This window comes from Ahaetulla prasina, chromosome 2 (genome assembly GCF_028640845.1).
Source record: "Ahaetulla prasina isolate Xishuangbanna chromosome 2, ASM2864084v1, whole genome shotgun sequence".
Lineage (NCBI taxonomy): Eukaryota > Metazoa > Chordata > Lepidosauria > Squamata > Colubridae > Ahaetulla > Ahaetulla prasina.
The window spans coordinates 10,043,420-10,064,537 of record NC_080540.1 but is presented as its reverse complement, the minus strand read 5'-3'; the positions used below and the strand labels follow the sequence as shown (position 1 = coordinate 10,064,537).

At 41.6% G+C, this 21,118-nt stretch overlaps 1 protein-coding gene across 1 annotated transcript in view; it reads right to left on the bottom strand.

Annotated features, from left to right (window-relative positions):
* LOC131190351 (uncharacterized) overlaps window positions 1–21,118 on the bottom strand; it is a 52,556-nt gene that overhangs the window by 20,162 nt on the left and 11,276 nt on the right. Inside the window, exons 3-9 of the mRNA XM_058167672.1 lie at window positions 15,481–15,675; window positions 14,848–14,947; window positions 13,084–13,348; window positions 12,783–13,051; window positions 12,523–12,681; window positions 10,596–10,840; window positions 8,798–8,916 (exon numbers count right to left, since the gene is read on the bottom strand). Coding sequence (XP_058023655.1) covers window positions 8,798–8,916; window positions 10,596–10,840; window positions 12,523–12,681; window positions 12,783–13,051; window positions 13,084–13,348; window positions 14,848–14,947; window positions 15,481–15,675 — 1,352 coding nt within the window. The remainder of the gene's footprint in view (window positions 1–8,797; window positions 8,917–10,595; window positions 10,841–12,522; window positions 12,682–12,782; window positions 13,052–13,083; window positions 13,349–14,847; window positions 14,948–15,480; window positions 15,676–21,118) is intronic.

The following is a 21,118-nucleotide window of genomic DNA, read 5'->3' as shown; positions in this document are numbered from 1 at the left end:
TGTTTGAATTTCACACTCTACTTTTCCCAGCTAGAAATCTCTTCTTGATTTTTCTCTCTCATCTGGTGAGAAAGGTAAAGAATTGTTGCTTTCTGAAGGAAATGGGAAATATTTTGATTTGTGGACTGACTTGCTTTGCTGTTCAATGTTGCTTGTTATCTTCAGTTGTCCAGAGTGCTCTTCATTGCCATCCTCTTTGTCTATAAGATTAAAAAAAAGTATATCTTTAATTGTGCATAAAGTGTTTGAGAAGATGAGAAAAATGAAAAATGTTTACATTAAAATGAAAAAGCAAACATGCCACACTAGTCAAAGAAGCTCTTACATTAATCATGACACATGGAAGACTACCCAGATCAAAGTTCAAATATCCATTCAATGATGAAGTTGTTGACTGGGTCAATCACAAAATCTTAGCAGTGCAAAGGGTTATTTTCGCATACGGTAAAGTGAAAAAGAAACTAAACCCTCTATCATTTCTATGGTTTTACTTATCAGGGTATCATAAATATCATCAGAACAGAACAGAAGAGAATAACAGAATTGAAAGGAACCTTGCAGGTCTTCTAATGCAAGCCCTCCTCAAGCAGGAGACCCTATACCATTTTGGAGAAATGGCTATTACGTCTCTTCTGAAAAGCTTCCAGTGATGGAGCACCACAATGTCTGAAGGTAAGTCGTTCTGTTGGTTAAAACATATCTATTCTTTCGAGCAGGACTGGCTTTATAGGGTTTTTTAATAGGGTTTTAAATATGGATTTTATGGGGTTTATTTTATATGTTGTATTGTATTTTAAATTTAGGCTATTGGAATAAGTTTTTTAAATATTGTTTTTATTGAAATGTATCGTTTTTATTTTATCTGCCTGTTCACCGCCCTGTTCACTGCCTGTTCACCGTCCTTTGGGAGAAGGGTGGTATACAAATTAAATTATTATTATTATTATTATTATTATTATTATTATTATTATTATTATTATTATTATTATTATTATTATTAATTGTTCTCACCATTAGGAAATTTCTAAGTTGTAAGAGTTTCCTGGTCTCCGACATTGAGGTGGGTGTTAACATTATGCCAAAGAGTAAAGATATCAGCAATGATCTTAGAGAAGCAATTGTTGCTGCCCATCAATTTGGGAAGGTTTAAAAGGCCTTCCAAACAATTTAAAACCCATCATTCTAAAGTGAGGAAGATTCCCGACCAATGCAACTCAAATTTTCTTGGAAAAGATTCCTTTGATGAAAATCCTAAAGGGAAAAACAACTCAAGAATCTTGGGAAACTCTCCGATTAATTGTATATGATGGTACATTAAATATGTTATTGGATATGAATGTTAAAATAAAACTTTTTTAATAAAAAAAAAAGAATTTTGGGAAACTCTGAAAAATACAATCATAAAAGCCCAGACCAGCACAATACCACTGAGAAAGAAAAACAAGAAATCCAAGAAGAAACCAGCATGGCTGCACAAAGATCTCTCTGACAAATTGAAAGACAAAAAGGACAAGTACAAAAAATGGAAATAGGGACACATAACTAAGGCAGGATATCAGCAGATAGTCAGAATCTGCAAAGACAAAGTCAGGAAAGCAAAGGCTCATTAACAAAGACCTGCAACAAAAGTCAAAGATAACCAAAAAAGTTTCTTCCAACATATAAATAACAAGAAAAAAATCAAGGAAACAGTTGGTCCACTAAAGAGAGAAGACAGCAAGGAAGAAAGCAGAGATGCTTAACTCATTCTTTGCATCGGTCTTCACGCAAAAAGAAACTATAACCCAACCTACCAGAAACATAACTGTAAAAACCAGACTGGAAATAAAAGTTAAAATAAGCAAAAAAATAGTAAGAGCACACCTGTCTGGTCTTGAGGAATACAAATCACCAGGGTGGATTACACCCCAGACATTTAAGGAGCTAGCAGATGTCATCTCAGAACCATTGCACCACATCTTTCAAAAATCCTGGAACACCGGGGAACTACCAGAGGACTGGAAAAGAGCTGATGTGGTTCCCATTTTCAAAAAAGGAAAAGAAAAAACAGACCCAGGAAACTACAGACCAATCAGCCTAATATCAATATCCAGGAAGATACTGGAAAAGATAATAAACGAACAGATCTGCCAGCACCTAGAAATGAGTAAAGTAATAACTAGCAGTCAGCACCGGTTTGTTAAAAACAGATCATGCCAAACCAATCTTATTTCATTCTTCAATATAGTAACTAAATTAGACGACCAATGAAATACTGTGGACGTAATATATTTAGACTTCAGCAAGGCATTCGACAAAGTAGACCACAACCTACTTCTTCGTAAGCTAGAAAAAAGTGGGATAGCTAGCTTCACCACCAGATGGATTCGCAACTAGCTGACAAACCGTACTCAACGAGTAGTCCTTAACGGGTCTAAGTCTACAGGGAGAGAAGTAAACAGTGGGGTGCCATAAGGTTCCGTCTTAGGCCCAGTACTCTTCAATATCTTCATAAATGACTTAAATAAGGGAATAGAAGGGGAACTCACCAAATTTGCTGATGATACTAAGCTGGCAGGAATAGCTAACACGCTAGAAGATAGGCTCAAGATCCAGATGGATTTCGACAGACTTGAACACTGGACTCTATCTAACAAAATGAAATTCAATGTAGAGAAAAGTAAAGTCCTACACTTAGGTAAGAAAAACCAAAAGAACACATATAAACTGGGGAAAACCAGGCTTAATAGCAATGGCTGTGAGAGGGATCTTGGAGTCTTAGTGGACAACCAGCTAAATATGAGCCAGCAGTGTGCAGCGGCAGCCCAAAAAACCAGTGCAATCCTAAATTGCATTAACAGAGGAATACAATCAAGATCAAGTGAGGCACTAATACCACTCTATAAAGCCTTAATAAGACCCCACCTAGAGTACTGCATCCAGTTTTGATCGCCACACTATAGAAAAGATGTTTAGACTCAAGAAAAAGTGAAGAGCAACCAGGATGATTAGGGGATTGGAGAAAACATAAACATATAAAACATATGAAGAACTGTTACAGGAACTGGGCATTCAACCTAGAAATGAGGAGGAACTTTCTGACAGTGAGAACAATCAACCAATGGAACAGAAGTTGCCTTTGGAAGTTGTGGGAGCTTCATCACTTGAGACTTTCAAGAAAGGATTCGACTGACATTTGTCAGAAATGGGGTAGGATCTCCTGCTTGAGCGGGGATTGGATTAGATGACCTATAAGGTCCCTTCCAACTCTGTTAATCTGTTAAAAAGATTATTCACAAGTGGGAAACATTCAAGACCTTCCCAGGAGTGGACGTCAAAGAAAATTCACCCCAAGGCCAGAGGATGCAATGACAAGAGAAATTGCTAAAAAACAGAGTTATATCTCAGACTCTACAGGCTTCAGTTAACATGTTAAATGTTAAGATTCATGACAGTGCAATTAGAAAAAGACTGACCAACTATGGTTTATTTGGAAGGGTTGTGAGGAGAAACCCTCGTCTCTAAAACGGTCAAAGCAGCAGGGCTGAGGTTTGCAAAGTTGCATCTGAACAAATCACATGAATTCTGGAACATTGTCCTTTGCACAGACCAGACCAAAGAGGAGATGGTTGGCCATAATGCACAGTGACACGTTTGATGAAAAACAAACACAGCATATCAGCACAAGCATCATACAAACCGTCATGCAGGGTTGTGGAGGGATGATGATTTGGGCTTGTTTTGGAGCCACAGGACCTGGACACCTTGCACTCTTTGAGTTGACCATGAACTCCTCTATATACCAAAGTATTCTAGTCAAAAGTGAGGCCATCTGTCCAATAGCTAAAACTTGGCTGACATACGATTAATAAACAGGACAATGGTTGCAAAACACATCAGCAAAACTACAGCGGAATGGCTGGAAAAGAAAAGAATCAAGGGATGCCATGGCAGTCAAAGTCCAGACCTCAACCCAATTTGCAGGACCTCAAGAGAGTTGTGAATAAAAAAACCTCAATGAACTGAAACAATGTTGTAAAGAAGAGTGGGCCAAAATTCCTTCACAACACTGCAAGGGATTGATAAAATCACACCAAAAAGGATTACTTCCTATTGTTGCTGCTAAAGGTGGTTGTACAAATTAATGAGTCATACTTTCTTTACATGTGACTTCTCCATTTTGGCTTCCTTTTTATAAAATAAATGATGACCTGATGTAATATGTCATGTGTTCTTGTTCATCTACGGTTGTACTTACCAACTTTTAAGAACTTCTAATTTCTTTAATTAATCAGGATGCAAAGATATTTACTGCCATTATAAGTAATAGATTAAATAGATTTATAGATAGATATATAAGTTATAATCAAGTAGGTTTTGTGAAGGGTAGATACATGAGTGATATTGTTAGAAGAGTATTAAATATTATAGATGTAGCTGAATATAATGGTGATAAAATTGGTATAGTATCATTGGATATTTTTAAAGCTTTTGATTCTGTACAATGGGAAACTATTAAAGTAATTGTGGAGGCTTTAGGCTTTGGTAATAAGTTTATACATGTTATTTCAAAATTGTACCAAAAGAGCAGTGCAAGAGTGAAGGTGAATGGAATATTAACTGAAGAGATAAAATTAGAAGCTGGTACGAGACAAGGATGTCCCCTGTCCCCAACATTATTTTTATTGGCTATGGAAATATTGACAAAAATGATAGAAAAAGATGAAGAATTAGAAGGATATAAGGGGTATAAGATAAATTTGTATGCGGATGATACTTTAATTATTTTGAAAAATGTAGAGAAAGATCTGAAAAAGATATATAAGCATTTGATAGAATTTGAGGAAATGACAGGATTGAAAGTAAATTGGTCAAAGTCAGAATTATTGATGGATAGTAATGGTAATGAGTCTGAGAATATGCAAGAGCAATTTGGGATAAGGATTAAAAATACATTGAAATATTTGGGTATAGTGCTTTCACTTAAGGTTAAAGAATTGAAAAAACTTAATTATGATGTGGTGATTAACGAAATTGAGAAGAAGATAGATAAATATAAAATTTTAAAGTTGTCTTGGTTTGGTAGAATTGCAATGTGTAAGATGATGTTGCTGCCCAAGTTCAACTTTTTATTCGAGATGCTACCACTAAATTTGACAGAGAAAGATATTGAAGGATATCAGAAAAAACTGGATAAATTTTGTAACGGTGGTAAAAGACCTAGATTAGTGAAGAAAATGTGGTATCAAAATCAAAAGGAAGGTGGATTAGGAATCCCCAAATTATTTAATTATTACTGTGCGTATGGTATCCGGATAGTGGTAAAAATATTTAAAGGTGAAGATAATTATTGGAGAGACTTAGAGTTAAGGGATATAGAGTAATTTGGATCAAAGTGCTTTTTAGATAAAGCAAATTTAAAATGTGTAAGTAGAAGTTATTGGTTAAAGGGATTAAGTAAAATGTGGAATAAATTTGTTAAAATTTTAATTCCGGATATAATCTTTTTGGGGGAGACAATTGGAATTTGGCCGATTAAAAATAATATAAAACGTAATGAAGTGATTAAAGAGGAAAATATAGAAATTATTAGAGATTGGATAAAAGTTATGGGAAATGAAAGGAGGAATAAAGAAATTATTGAAAAATTAGGGTTAAGTTGGTTTGAAAAAATACAGATAGAAAAATGGACAAAAAAACTAATGGAAAATTATTCGATAAATAGATGTGAAACTGAATTTGAATATTTAGTATCTCGGATTATGAAAGATGAAATTGGGCTAAAGGGACTCGTTAGTAGGGTTTATAAGATTATAAATTCTGATGAAAAATTACAAAGAGTGATGAGGACAAATTGGGAAAAAGATCTTAATATTGAAATACCAGAGTCAGATTGGAATGTGAATTGGAAGAGTAGAATTATGAGAACTTTATCTATAAGGATTAAAGAGCACAATTATAAAGTTGTTTGGAAATGGTATTTGACTCCAGTAAGATTGTCACAAATGGATAAAAATTAGTAAAAATGTTGGAGATGTGAGATGGAATTGGGGACTTATGAACATATGTGGTATAATTGTGATAAGGTTATAAAGTTTTGGCAACAATTGGAGAAAATGATATTTGAAATGATGGGGAAAGTAATAACATTGAGAGTGGAAACTATATTATTGTTGGTAATTAAGGAAATAGAATTAACAAAATATGAAAAAGAATTGATTAGAATTATGATTATAATAGGTAGAATTATAATAGCTAGATATTGGAAACTAGATGTGATTTTTAGAATAGAAGAGTGGAATTCTGAAATGTGGAAATTAGCTTTAAATGATAAAATGACATGTGATATTAAAATTAGAAGTGGTGTGTATAAAGAAGATATTTTCTGGAAGACTTGGAAACCATTTGTGGACTTTGCGCTTGGAACATTGGACGCTTCAGTACCTGTACCTCGAGAACGTGGATTTTGGCAATCATGAGGATATATCCGAAGACCCAAATCTTCCTTTTATGTATAGCACAAGGGTGTAATAATGTATTTTCTTTTTGTTTGTTTGTTGTAAAAAAAGTAATTAAAAAAAAAAAAGAAATGCTAAAGGGATAAATCAGTTCTGGAATCTGAGAAATAAAAATACTCAAGTGAAAAAATAAAATAAAATAAGAACTTCTAAGGACCAATTGATTTTTACTATGTCCTGATATATAAATTCATAGAAGTCAAGAAGAATCTATTTTCTTTATCACATGACTTTATATCTGGAAGTCCTGGAGAGAGATTATGCATTTGGAGATACAGACATTCAGAGAGAAATAATACACACAACTGCAATATGGAGAAAATCAATGTCTTTCCAGCCTGAAAAATATCTCAATCATACCTTCTACGCTAATATTAATCAGGAATCAGATCAATTTGATGTTTGCTCATATGTTGAGATGGCAAGGCTGAAGTTCAGGCCTCAACAGGCTTCTGAGGCTATGGAAATGTTCACAGGAAACCAGTAGCTTGTGGGTTAGGTACGTGAACAAAACCACAGAAGGCATGCTTGACTATTTTTATAATTTTTATAATTTCTATACCTTATCTGTCATATGCCAGTTGCTTCTTATGTAATGAAGCGAAAGCAAAGAAATGTATAAATAAATATCTGCCTTTCATTATGCTCAGGGTTCCTTCCTTCTTAGGAGGGACCAGTCTTTATTCAGTTGAATAAATACCTTGGCTTATCAACACACACACTTGAACACTTAAAAAAAAGTTTTTTTTTATTTTATAGACAAACATACATTTAAAACATCAGTAATTCCTTCCGTGTGATGTCTCGGTGTTTTCTTCCTGGCTCCATCTTTTGTTGTTTCTTCTTTCTTCACTCCAATTTAAACTATTACCATTTTTCCACAGATACATTATTATCCTTTCTTACATAATTGTCCATTGCTCATCTATAACTTTCTTCTAACCAATAATAAAATTTATCCCATATCTTAAAGTATTCTGAATCCTCTCGTTCTTTAATCATCAAAGTTAATATGTTCATTTCTGCACAATCTAAATTTTTTTTCTAATAATTTCTCCTCCCAGGGGTATTTTTTCTGCTTTCCAATTTTGCGCAAACATTATTCTGCAGCTGTAATTATATGTATAATCAAATAAATATTTTCTTTACTAATTTTGTCTGGTAGAATCCCCAATAAGAACAACTCAGGTTTAGAGTCAATGTGTTGTTGGGTCATTTCTTCTAACCAACCCTTTATTTTCTCCCAATAGTTTTTGGTTTCCAGGCATGTCCACCACATATGATAATAAGATCCTGGTAGCTGATGACATTTCCAGCATTTAGCTGATTTATCTTTAAACATTTTTGCCAGTTTCTCAGGTGGAATATGCCATCTATAAAACATTTTATATTGATTTTCTTTATATGCAGTGAACATTGTTAATTTATAATTCCTCTCCCATAACTGTTCCCATTTGTCTAAGTCTATTGAATATCCAAAATTTTTAGCCTTGGCTATCATAGTTTCCTTTACTTGTTCCTCTTCTAAGTCAATCCCCAACAAAAAGTTATAATTTTTTTGATTAATTTGTCCTCCGTTCCTGTGAAAATCCTATCCAACTCAGTCTTTACCTAAATAAAAGCCATAGTTTAACATCTTTCTGACATCTTGCTTGTATTTGCATGTACATATACCAATCTAACTCAATCCCGTTCTTCCAAATCTTGTTTCCGCTTCAATTTCCCCCATTTGTTAACAAGTCCTTATAACTAACAATATTTCTAACATTAAAAGTATTTGGATATATTAAAGCCTACATTCTTGATAACCCTGTTGGAATTTTCATATAGTATTTATGTCTAACCTTCTCCCATGCCATCAGCAGTGCATTTCTTATGTAACGTCTAAGAAAGTATGTATGTATCTTACTTCTCCCATATCATAAACACTTGAACTCTTGTTGTACCTAGACAAACCTGTCAATCTGCATGACACCAGTTTCACAGATGTGGGGGCTGTCCAATCTCCCCTTAAAACCCTCCAGTGACGGAGCAGCCACAACCTCTGGAGGGAAGCCATTCCCAAAGAATCAACTTTAATTTAAAAGAGACTTTTTCAATCTTCCCACCAGCAGAAAATTGCAGCCACCAGTTTCACAGCCTGCAGCCCCAGTGGGCTTCCATTTGGTCAGGGAAGGAACCTGCAGCAGCAGCAGCTGACCTGCTTCAGCCCAGTTGCTTCTCTGCTTCCAGGCCGTGGAGGGAACCGAACAGCCCGACTTACTCCCGGACTCTCCTCGCACCTGCTGCCCTCAACTCACCTGCCAGCTGCTGCTTCGACCCTGGGAAGAGCACAAAAGCCGCTCTGCACTCCACCTTCCTCCCATGAGTCATCCGGAAAAGGAAGTTCCTCTGAGCTTCTCCTCCCCTCCCGTCCTTTCTAGCAATGAAGTACTCGATGTTTTAACTCCATTGTTAAGCGTAATCACGGATGGCACCGCTGTATTGATGACTTTCTAAGCACAGATATTGCCTGACCGCCATCTAGCGACAAGAGGTGGAAAAACATGCCTGTCCAAGGCTTTTGGAAGATGTTTTCGTCTCCTAGCAACAGACCTTTGAAACTGAGCCAAGTGAAAAAGTGAAACGTGAAGCTACTTAACTTCGTATTTGGCGCCTTTGGGCAGTCTTGATGCCTGGCCTTGCAGTTTCCTTTATTTATTTATTTTATTTATTTATTTGTCACAACATCATACAAAAAGATTATATAGTATATACACATATAAACATATATAGGAAGAAGAAAAGAAAAACACCTTGGCAAGGGGTGGGTCCAGAAAGAGTCTCACACAGAGGTTGTAAGGAACACAACCTTTATTTAACTCGCAATTAATCACAACGGAATAACATGTTAAGCTCAAAAACTAACTCTCCGGGTGACAGCCCTTATATACTAGCTGCCTCAGGAACTTTATCCAATGACAGGACTTCCAAACTCCCGCTTCTTCCCTCCAGCGCGTCTTAACCAATCAGAGACCGCCTGGCTGTTGTCAAGGCTCAGGCGGGTCGTAACCCCGAGGACTTTGTTAGACATAACACCCTTCCCCTCCTGGATCGCGCATGCGTAATCGGCTAAGTACGCGGGCCGGCGCCGACTCCGCTCCGATCTCCTTATTACAGGGCGGACGCGGAATAGTGGGCGAGGCGGAGGCTGGGCTCGCTGTCAAGGTATCTCCGCCTCGGATTTGGATTGGGCGAGGCTTTGTTGGGCCTTGTCAAGAGGATGACTCCACCCCTAGGGAAGGACTGGCCAGCGCTGGAACACTCGGAATCTCAGGTAAGTTTCCACGAGATCGATTCACGGTTTAAGGGTTGAGTCCTCCCGGCCTCTTGGCCCGGAAGGCTGGTCTCTGGACGGGCCCAGCGTTGTCGAGGTTCCTCTCGGGTCATCGCCTGGCGGTTGGGTAGTCCTGCTCATGGAGTGGCTCCTCGATGCCCGGCATTCTCCGCGGAGCTGGTTCACATGCCGCGCCACTCTCTCCCATCTGCCAATCGGACCCTGTAGGAATAGGGCCCAGTCATTTCCGTAATGGCTCCTGGCACCCATTTAGGAGACGACCCAAAGTTCTGGGCAAAAACAGGGTCCCCTGAACTAAACCCCCGAGGCACACTGGCATTATACCGAGGTTGATCAGTATCATACTGTGGGTGTAATCGATCCAGGGTCGTCCGGAGACGGCGACCCATTAACAACTCGGCGGAGTAAGATGAGTGACTGGGCACGGAGTGGTATGTTGTGCCCTTAAATACTGGCAAATTCGGTGGTGCCAGTTAGTGGGCCCCAAACGGGCCAGCGCCTCCTTCGCCGATCTCGTTCTGCCCGGCCATTCGCTTCCGGATGGAACGGGGCCGTGGCGCATGTCTAATGCCATGCCTGGCTAAAAACATCTGGAACGGTGCCGACATGAATTGAGGCCGTTGTCCGTCACCACGAGATCTGGCAACCCGTGGGTGACAAATAACCGATCTAAAATTCGGATGGTGGCCTCAGCGGTGGTAGTGGGCATAATTGCCAACTCCACCCACTTGGAGAATCCACTACCACCAAGAATGACTTACCTGGCACGGCCCTGCATAATCCAAATGGATTCGGGACCAGGTGAGCGGGTACCTCCACTCCTAATGGGCACCGGGAGCTGGCCTCGACTGTTGACAACTTGTGCAACAGGACACACACATTTCAATATCGGTCCACCCCGGCCACCACACATAACTCTGGCCAGCGACTTCATGCGGACAATGCCAGGGTGGGCCTCGTGTAGGGTATTCAGAATGACCCCTTCAGAGTAGACGGAATCACCACCCTACTTCCCCACAGAAGACATCCCTGGCGCAGACAGCTCATGCTGTCTCGAAAGGAAGAAAATCCTCCGCACTGACAGGCCAACCCCTGGACCCAGTCCAAAACCTGGCAGGGTTTGGTCCTTTGCAGAGTGGTGTGCAATGTCCAGAAATAAATTGGGGTCCCCACCTTCAACTAATAAAACAGAAAGTTGACAAACCAGAGTGTAACGGTAAGGGCATCTAGCCCGATCGCTTTCTAGATAAATCATTATAATTATAAGCGACAAGAATTCAGTCCAGCGAGACATTCTTGGGGACAATATTTGGGGTGATGGCCTGTCACCTGCTAAAATGCCAAGGATGGTGGTCGGTCACCAAATTAAAAAGAAACGGCATAGATAGTGGTGGAATCTCTTGATTCCAGCCACTGCTGCAACCTCTTTATCCAACTGGCTATATGTCACGCTGAAAGCTCTGGGAATAATAATATGCCAATGGAGCCCTGCTCCGCTAGGTAGCACGTGATTAACACGGCTCCTATGCCAAATGGCAGGCATCAGGCCAGAATGACAGAATCGTGAACTAGAACCGCAAGTCAGAAGGCCTTTAACAGCCTTGAAAGAAGCGGCCGCTTACCCCAGCATTGGCCTCTAACAATCGGTGCAGGGGCTCTGAGGTCGCCTTAGGGGCAAAATACATAAAAAATTGAGCCCCAAAATGCCTGAAGCTCCTTTATTTGAAGGGTGGGGCTTGTAAGATAGCCTCAATTAGAAGGGCAGGGTGGATTCCTGAGTCCAGGAGGAATCCCAGGAATTCCCAGAACTCCAATGGCACTTCTCCCTTTAATTTAAGTCCCGCCTCCTGAACTGAGACAAGGCCCTCAGCTGGCCAGTCCTCCGGACCCGTGAAATGAGACATAAAAATACGGGACGCAACTCCAATCCCTGGAGCAATCGCCCATCAGGCATTGGAACAAGGGGCAACGCTAGCATTGCAGGCGCTGCATTTGAATGCCCCGATGTGTCACAATTGTCTGGGCCAGGGCGGTGGACTCGTCGGCAATTGCTGGTATGCTTGAGAGTCAAGCTCAGAAAGGTGCCCGTCTCTGTGGAGCAGGTGCTGCACCACAGGAACTATGGATTGGCTTGCAGAGCCTTATTTTAGCCCCTTATAGTGAATAACCGAAGCATTTGATTTAAGGAAATCACTAATGGCTTCCCAGGGGAATGATCTATGGCCTCTAGCACCCCTGGGAAATGAGTTTGTCACCTCGAACCTTAAGCCTCAATGCAAGTGGCACCTCCTAGGTTTTAGAATCGATTTGGGGTCCAAATTAAACGATATCACCATATTTACCCAACTGATCACTGAAAACATCAGCGAAGTCACGGAGGATACTCGTAATAGTCGGAACAGTGGAATGGACCCCATGACATTCAGTGAAAAAGCCTGAACCAGTCAACCCCAGTAAGGTTGGCAGGTTACTCACCAGATTAGAGGCAAAGGAACCCCTCATGAGTCACAGGACATTGCAACAACCCATAACTGGAATAACCTGATAGTCTTTGAGGGTGACAGGGCATGGCCTCAGACGAGACTTGGAGAAAGTTGGCAAATGTCGCTTGAGGGCGGACCAGGCCATTAGGGTTTTGGATGAGCCAGTGTCCAGTTCCATTCTGCATGGCTTGCCCTCTAGATTCACCGTAAGGTAGATCTTATTACCAAGAGGGTCAACGGTGGCATGCCCGACAGCGAAACAATCATCCTTGCGGGTGGCCGGCAGGCCAGAAGACTTCCGACGGGGAGCAGGATCTCTCAGGGAATCAGCCATAACCCCGCCCGCAGACCCGGCTAGGTGACGCTTCCACAACGGCGGCAACGGCATTTTAAACCGGCAATCGGCCCTTCCGTGGCTTCCCCACAGCCAGCACAACTCAGCGGAGAAGACTTGGCGGCCGCAACCCGCGCCGAGGAAAGGACTTGAGACGGCGCATCATCGCCTTCATCCGAAGAGCCATATGGTGTCTCCGATGGTTGCGCCTCCCCGTGGTGAACCGCCAGGCCAGGTGCGGCTTGAGTCTCAGGTGGACGGAATCTCTGAATCTCCGCCGCGGACTTCTCCGCCAACTCGGCCGCCTGCGCCTCAACCAACGCTGTGGCCAAGGTGATGTCTGAGCGGGCTAGCAGTCGACGCTGCAGCCGCAGGTCAGTGGTCCCAGCCACCAGCTGATCTAGAAGGACATCGTCCAGCTCGGGAACTCACAATATAGGGCAGCAGAACGCAGGGACGCCATATAATCGTTGATCGATTCCCCCGGTCGCTGGACACGCCGTCGAAACGCAAGCCTCCGGGCGATACGAGAAGGCGTTGGGGAGTAATGGCTCCTCAGCTTGGCCAATAAATCATCCCACGGCATTTCAAAAACTAGCGATGGGGCAGCCAGGACCCTGGCCGTTGCAAAAACCTCACGGCCACAGAGGCTCAGGAAGTAGCCGCGCTTACGAGAGGCAGGCAAATCCACATAGTCCTGGGAGTGCAAGAAGCACTCAAAGCGCCCCAGGAACGAATCCCATGTCTCAGCTGCTGGCTCAAACGGCAGGAATGCTTGGGCCTTCTCCATCTTGAGGTGATCGCGAGTGAAACCGCAGAACCGAAAAAACAATAATTAGGTTGCTGCGCTGTGCGGACTCCCCACACCTTCGTCGCCAGTATTAAGTCCGTGACTAGTGGGTCCAGAAAGAGTCTCACACAGAGGTTGTAAGGAACACAACCTTTATTTAACTCGCAATTAATCACAACGGAATAACATGTTAAGCTCAAAAACTAACTCTCCGGGTGACAGCCCTTATATACTAGCTGCCTCAGGAACTTTATCCAATGACAGGACTTCCAAACTCCCGCTTCTTCCCTCCAGCGCGTCTTAACCAATCAGAGACCGCCTGGCTGTTGTCAAGGCTCAGGCGGGTCGTAACCCCGAGGACTTTGTTAGACATAACAGTTCCCTTACTGCTTCCTAGGCCTGCTTACTTCCCTCTATGTGGTTATAACTCCATTGAGGATTACACGTTGAGTACAATTTGTCAGCCAGTTAGAAACTCATTTTGTGCTGGTGCTGTCTGTCCCACATTTTTCTAGCTTGGCAAGAAGTAGGTTGTGATCTACTTTATCAAATGTTTTACTGAAATCTAAGTATACGATGTCTATAGCATTTCTCTGGTTCACTAATTTAGTCACTTTGTCAAAGAATGAAATAAAGTTTGTCTGGCATGATCAACCCATGTTGGTTACTGGTTATAACTTGCTTGCTTCTATGTGTTCACGGATTTGTTGACTGGATATGTTTTCCAAGATGTCAGGCTGATCTGTCTGTAGTTTTCTGGATGTGTTTGTTTTACCTGTTTTGAGGATGGGAACCACATCAGCTCTTTTCCAGTCCTTAGTTACAGATAGTCCTGAATTCACAACCACAATTGAGTCCAAAATTTGTTGTTAAGTGAGGAATTTGTTAAGTGTGTTTTGCCCCATTTTACTAATTTTCTTGCCTCATTTCTTAAGTGAATCCTTGCTACTGTTAAATTAGTAACACGGTTATAGCACAGTCATTAAGTGAATCTGATTTCCCAATTGACTTTGCTTGTTAGTAGGTCACAAAAGAGGATCACATGACTCTGGAACACTGCAACAGTCACAAATGTGAATCAGTTGCCGAGCATCCAAATGTAAATGACATGACCATGGGGATGCTACTGTGTTTCTCCGAAAATAAGACCCTGTCTTATATTTTTTGAACCCTGAAATAAGAGCTTGGCCTTACTTTTGGGGCAGGGTCTTAATATTTTCAGGGTGCAGGAGGCCCTGGGTGGCCTGCGCACTCATAGCTGGGAGTCTGGCAGATAGAGGTTCTCTCTGCATGCCGCCATCAAGCCCCACCCTTCCTGCGGGGTGTGTGTGGCATGTGAGCGGCCTGAAGGCGCCAAGCTGTGCAATCACCTGTTCTGCCTTGCTTGCGCGCCTCCCAGGCCTCACCATGTCAATGTGGGCGGACTCTCCATGCAGGGTTGTGGGTCTCTTTGCCTGTAGCCGCCTCTTTGCCCCGGCTTCCCGCAAAGTGGAGAAGGATGCCTGGCTGGAGGGGCCCCATGGTCTAGGCCAACTGGCCAGCAGACTCAGCAGCAAAAGCAGCTGGCCCAACTGGCCTCTTGTCCATTTTCAGTGCAGCCAGCAGCAGAAGCAGAAGTCTTTCTTTCTCTCCCCCAAACTCTGTCTCTGCTGCTTCCAAATCCCAGCCAGGGCAGTGGGTGCTCTGGGAGTGTGCTTCCCGCTCTATGGTGATAGTCGCTGGAGGCTTCCCCTTCCCCCCTGCTCCTCTCCACTTCCTGGGAAGGGGCGCCTCACAGGACCTTTGCCCGTCTTCCCTTCCTCCTGCAGGCCCTGCTTACTCTTCCCAGGCACCCAGCAGTGAGATACTGGGTAACTGTACTGAGGGCAGGCCCAACAGATGCAGCTCAGCTGGCCCAGCCATGGCCAGTGCTCCCTGCCTGCAGCTGAGCTTGGCCCTCAGTGGGCCGGCCAGAGCATCTACTGGTGGCAGCAGCAGCAGCAACACCCGCAGCGCCTCAGTCATCCCCGTCGAGACCCTAACCCTAACCCCACCCCCACCAGAAGCACACGTGCTGACTTCTGCCCGCCACACCTGGAGGCTTCTCTGCCACCGCCACCTGTGCTGCCAAGGAAGCCCCGGGGCAGTGATGCTGGTGCTGGGACTGCTGTGATGGGCGCTCAGTAGCATGGGCTATGCGGATGCGGCACCTAGGCGAGAGCAGGCCGACTGTCATCATGGCACTGGAGCAGGCACTTGGTGTACAAACAGTGTCGCGGGAGGCGGGGGAGTGGAGGAGTTCGCAGGGATGTGGCTGTCTTGGGAGGGTCAGGGTGTGTGGAATGTGTGTGTGTGTGTGTGTGTGTGTGTGTGTGAGAGAGAGAGAGAGAGAGAAGCGGGGATGGAGAGAACATTGCTGCCAGCCCTGGATAACTCTCTGAGGTTGGATCAGCTCTCTCTCTCGCTCTCTCTCTCACACACACACACACACACCGTTCTTTCTTTGCAATCATAGAACAGATGTCCCTCCTAGGATTGCGCGTCTGTGCTGCAATCCCAAATAAAGAACGATTGGCAGGAAAAGGGGGAGAAGGCCGGCAGCTGGAGAGGTGCTCTGGAGATCTGGGTTGCTCAGCTGATCAGTGGGCAGCATTAAGGAGTTGAACCTCCATGAGGTGACCGGGGAAGGGAAGGACTGCCTCCTGTGCAGGAAGCCCACCCCCAAAATCAGGCTTGGCCTTATTTTTGGGATATGTCGTATTTTCGGGAAAATACAGTACAATGGTCATAAGTGTGATAAATGACCATAAGTCACTTTTTTGTTGTTGTAAATTTGGTCACTAAATGAACTGTTGAAAGTTGAGGACTACCTCTAGTTTCCCCATGCTCTAAGGACTTTGAAAAATATGTTTCAATACTTCTGAAATCATATTTTGCTAGTTCCTTCAGAACTCTGGAATGTAGTCGTCCAGATCCAGTGATTTGAATTGTTCTAGAGCTGACAGGTGTTCTCTTTCCTTATTTTTACATACAGATAGTCCTTGAGTTAAGAATGTAATGGAATCTGCCCATTCCATTCTTCGTGACTCGAAGATTCGTGGGAGTGAATCTCATCATTTGAAGGTGATCACTCCCTCCTTTTGCCCATGCATTTGCTAATCGAATGTGAGGTTCATTAAGTGCACATGATATACCTTGTGGTGGGGAAGTTCAAAGGGGGCCTAGGGAGGAAACAGGTCACCCACTTCAGACCACCCAAGGCCTCCCCCAACCCACAGATACCTCATTTCCCTTCCCCTGGAGTTGCCACAATTGCTTTCCCCCTCATCCTGCCACGTCGGGTAATTTCCCTTATGAAGTCTTCTCTCCAGACTGTTTCTTTGCCTGCTTCCTCCTTTCTTGTCACCAAAAGGCTTGACAAGGCCTCCGTCACCGAGAAAGCAGCCCTGAGAGGCTGCGCGTGGCCTCTTGGGCCTCTTTGCTTCTCGCCAAAGCGCTTGAGGATTGTGTCCTTTTAGGTATTGGCAAATATCTTCTTTGCACCTTCTTCCCACTTCTTATACTCCTGTGAATTAGGGCGATGTCTGTCTGAGTCTGAGTCCCTTCTGCATAGGATCCACATGCTGTTTACTTGAGAGATGTTTTGCCCTCAACTGTTTAGTAATGGAGTTTGCATGTCTTCTAAGGCCATTTTCTTCGGTCTGAGCATAGGGAGGGCATAGGATAGGGTGGATGTAGTGCTGGGCTGGGAGGAGGGAAAATGCACTTTGTTTCCTCCATTCAGTCAAGGAAAGTCCCCAGTGATTATCCATACAGACCACTGAGTTACATTTATTAGCAAACCTCTGAGATGCTCCTGCACCCCAATAGTTGTATAGACGGCCTAAAGTTTTTAAATTTTTTTTAAAAAAACCTTTATTGTTAAAAAAAATGTACATTGTGGAACCGTCTTAGGGATATCTCCACCATATAAAGTATAATATAAGTCACTTATGTATTCAGTACACATTATTACTTACTAATTATATACACATACTTAACCTCTTATACAGGCTTACACTTGCATACTATATTACATATATTGCCTTTTGTTTAAATCTATGCCTCCTTGTTCTTACTCGTTCTGACTTCTATTCCTTAAGTCTAACCATTAACCATAAAATCTATTCCAAATCTCAGAGTATTCTGTCTCTCCTTTATTTTTCAGTTCTAGCGTAAATCTATCATATTCTGCACAGTCAAGTATTTTCTTTATTATTTCCCTTTCTTTAGGTATGTTTTCACTCTTCCACCGTTGGGCATAAACTATTTTTGCCGCTATTATGATATGTAATATTATAGAATTCTTTATTGGCCAAGTGTGATAGGACACACAAGGAATTTGTCTTGGTGCATATGCTCTCAGTGTACATAAATAAAAGAAAAGATACATTTGTCAAGAACCATAAGGTACAACACTTAATGATAGTCGTAGGGAACAAATAAGCAATCAAATCATATTAGGAAACAGTCAATATAAATCATAACGATACAAGCAACAAGGTTACAGTCAATATGTTAACCCTTTATAAATATGTTAACTCTTTACTTAGATCTTCTACTGTAATTCCTAATAGAAATAATTCTGGTTTGAGTTCTAATCTCTGTCCAGTCATTTCTTCCAACCACATTCAAATCTTTTGCCAGTATTCTTTTGCTTTGCTAATGTCCACTACATGTGTTAGTAGGTACCCAGTATTTGGTCAGATTTCCAGCATTTAGGTGATAAATTACATTTTGGCTAGCCTAGTTGGTGGTAGGTGCCACCTATAAAACATTTTATACAAGTTCTTTTTGTACGATGTGGCCAGAGTTAATTTCCTGATTTTGTCCCATAATTTTTCCCACTTTTCCAATTCAATATTGTATCCAAAGTTCTTTGCCCATACCACCATTGTCTCTTTAACACACTCTTCCTCCATTTTGTATTCTAGTAAAAATTTATGCATTGCTTTAATCATTTTCTTCTCTGTCCCCAAAAGTTTATCTAATGTTGTTAAATTTCTGTTGATGCCCCACATTTTCAAATCTTTCATATAACTTGACTGAACTTGTAAGTATAACCACCATTCTAATTCCAATCCTTGTTCTTTTAGTTGCAGTCTCAATTTTAATCCCCCCTGTTCATCTAATATATATTTATATGTTACAATTTTCCCCCAGTTTATAACTGTTGAATTTCAAAATGAAATTCAACAGTGAAAAAAGTAAGGTTCTACATTTAGGCAAAAAAACAAAAAACAAAATGCACAGGTACCGTATATGTGGTACCTTGCTCAATAGTAGTAACTGTGAGAGGGATCTTGGAGTCCTAGTGGATAACCATTTAGATATGAGCCAGCAGTGTGCAGCAGCTGCTAAAAAACCCAACACAGTTCTGGGCTGCATAAACAGAGGGATAGAATCAAGATCACGTGAAGTGTTAGTGCCACTTTATAATGCCTTGGTAAGGCCACACTTGGAATACTGCATTCAGTTTTGGTCGCCGCAATGTAAAAAAGATGCTGAGACTCTAGAAAGAGTGCAGAGAAGAGCAACAAAGATGATTAGGGGGCTGGGGGCTAAAACATATGAAGAACGATTGCAGGAACTGGGTATGTCTATTTTAACGAAAAGAAGGACTAGGGGAGACATGATAGCAGTGTTCCAATATCTCAGGGGTTGCCACAAAGAAGAGGGAGTCGGGCTGTTCTCCAAAGCACCTGAGGGTAGAACAAGAAGCAATGGGTGGAAACTGATCAAGGAAAGAAGCAACTTAGAACTAAGGAGAAATTTCCTGACAGTTAGAACAATTAATAAGTGGAACTACTTGCCTGCAGAAGATGTGAATGCTCCAACACTGGAAATTTTTAAGAAAATGTTGGATAACCATCTGTCTGAGATGGTGTAGGGTTTCCTGCCTGGGCAGGGGATTGGACTAGAAGGCCTCCAAGGTCCCTTCCAATTCTGTTGTTATATTATATTTTATATTATATTATATTTGGATATACCACCGCTTCTAGGATAGACAGCCAGATTGGTATTTCCCTATAGTTCTGTTTTTTTATTTTGTTCCATATCCCCAATGAAGCCTATCGTATATAATGTCTTTGGAAATATTAATGTGCCTTATGTCTTTTTTACCAGAGGAATGCATGCCATCCTGCTTGAATATCATGGCCTTCTAGTGTTAATAATCTTTTGTTTCTTAGGGTTATCCATTCTTTGACCCAGGTGATCACGGTTGCTTGGTAATATAATTCCCAATCAGGCAAACCAAACTCACCTCTTTCTTTGGCCTCCTGAAGTAGTTTTCAATTTAATTCTTGACTTTTCCCCCTGCCATATAAATTTAAACACAATTTTATTCAGATTATCAAAGTACTTTCTAATTTTATATGTATATTTTGGAATAGGAAAAGTAATTTTGGCAGAACACTCAGTTTAATTGTCGCTATTCTACCCATAAAGGAGAGTTGAATGGTTTTTCATTTTCCAAGTTTGCCTTTATCTGATTTCATAATTTAATTGTCCTCCTTGATCGATGTGTACCCTGCTGTCAAATAAATCCCTAGATACTACACCATTTTTGCTAATTGAATATTTATTTCCTTGGTCAAATAATCTTTCTATTGTTGATCATGTTCTTAGCTATCATTTTGGTTTTCTCCTGGAGGCTCCCACTATCAACATCAATCAAGAACATCAATTCTTGAATAAAGCTCATCTGTCTGCAGCCTGCACTGTATATCGGACATTAATACAATCGAACGAGTCCAGAGATATTTTAAAAGGAGAGTTCTCTACTCCTCTGCTCACAAAAAAATGCCTTATGCCACCAGACTCGAAATTTTGGGCTTAGACAACTTAGAACTTCGCCGTCCTCGGTCTGACCTAAGCATAGTACATAAAATCATCTGCTACAATGTCCTACCAGCCAATGAATACTTCACCTTCAACCAACAAGAGCACACAATAAATACAAACTCATAGTAAACTGATCCAAACTAGACTGCAGAAAATATGATTTCAGTAACAGGCTTGTCAACGCCTGGAATGCACTACCTGACTCTGTGATTTCTTCCCAAGCCCCCAAAACTTTAACCTTAAAACTTCACCCCATTCCTAAGAAGTCTGTAACGGGTGTGCATAACTGCACCAGCGTGCCTACCGTCCCTGTCCTAATGTTCTTTTTTACTCTTACTCTTTTCATGTATTCAAATTATGTTTATACTTTTACCTGTTATCTTATATATGCTTGACAAATATAAATAAATAAATAAATAAAATAACTCTCTGACAAATTGAAAGACAAGAAGGACAAATATAAAAAGTGGAAAGAGGGGCAAATAACTAAGGCAAAATATCAGCAAATAGCCCGAGCCTGTAAAAAATTGAGGAAAGCTAAGGCTCGCAATGAACAAAAGCTTGCGACAAAAGTAAAAAAGAATAAAAAAGCTTCTTCCAACATGTTAAAAACAAGAAAACTGTCAAAGAAAAATTGGGCCATTGTTGGGAGAAAGTGGCAAGAAGATGACAAGCAACAGGGAGAAAGCAGAACTACTTAACTCATTTTTTGCATTTTTTACACAAAAGGAAAAAAAAAACCAGTCCAACCTATCAAAAAAAGCACCACAAAAAACAGATTAGGAACACAAGTTAAAATACGGAAGAAAATGG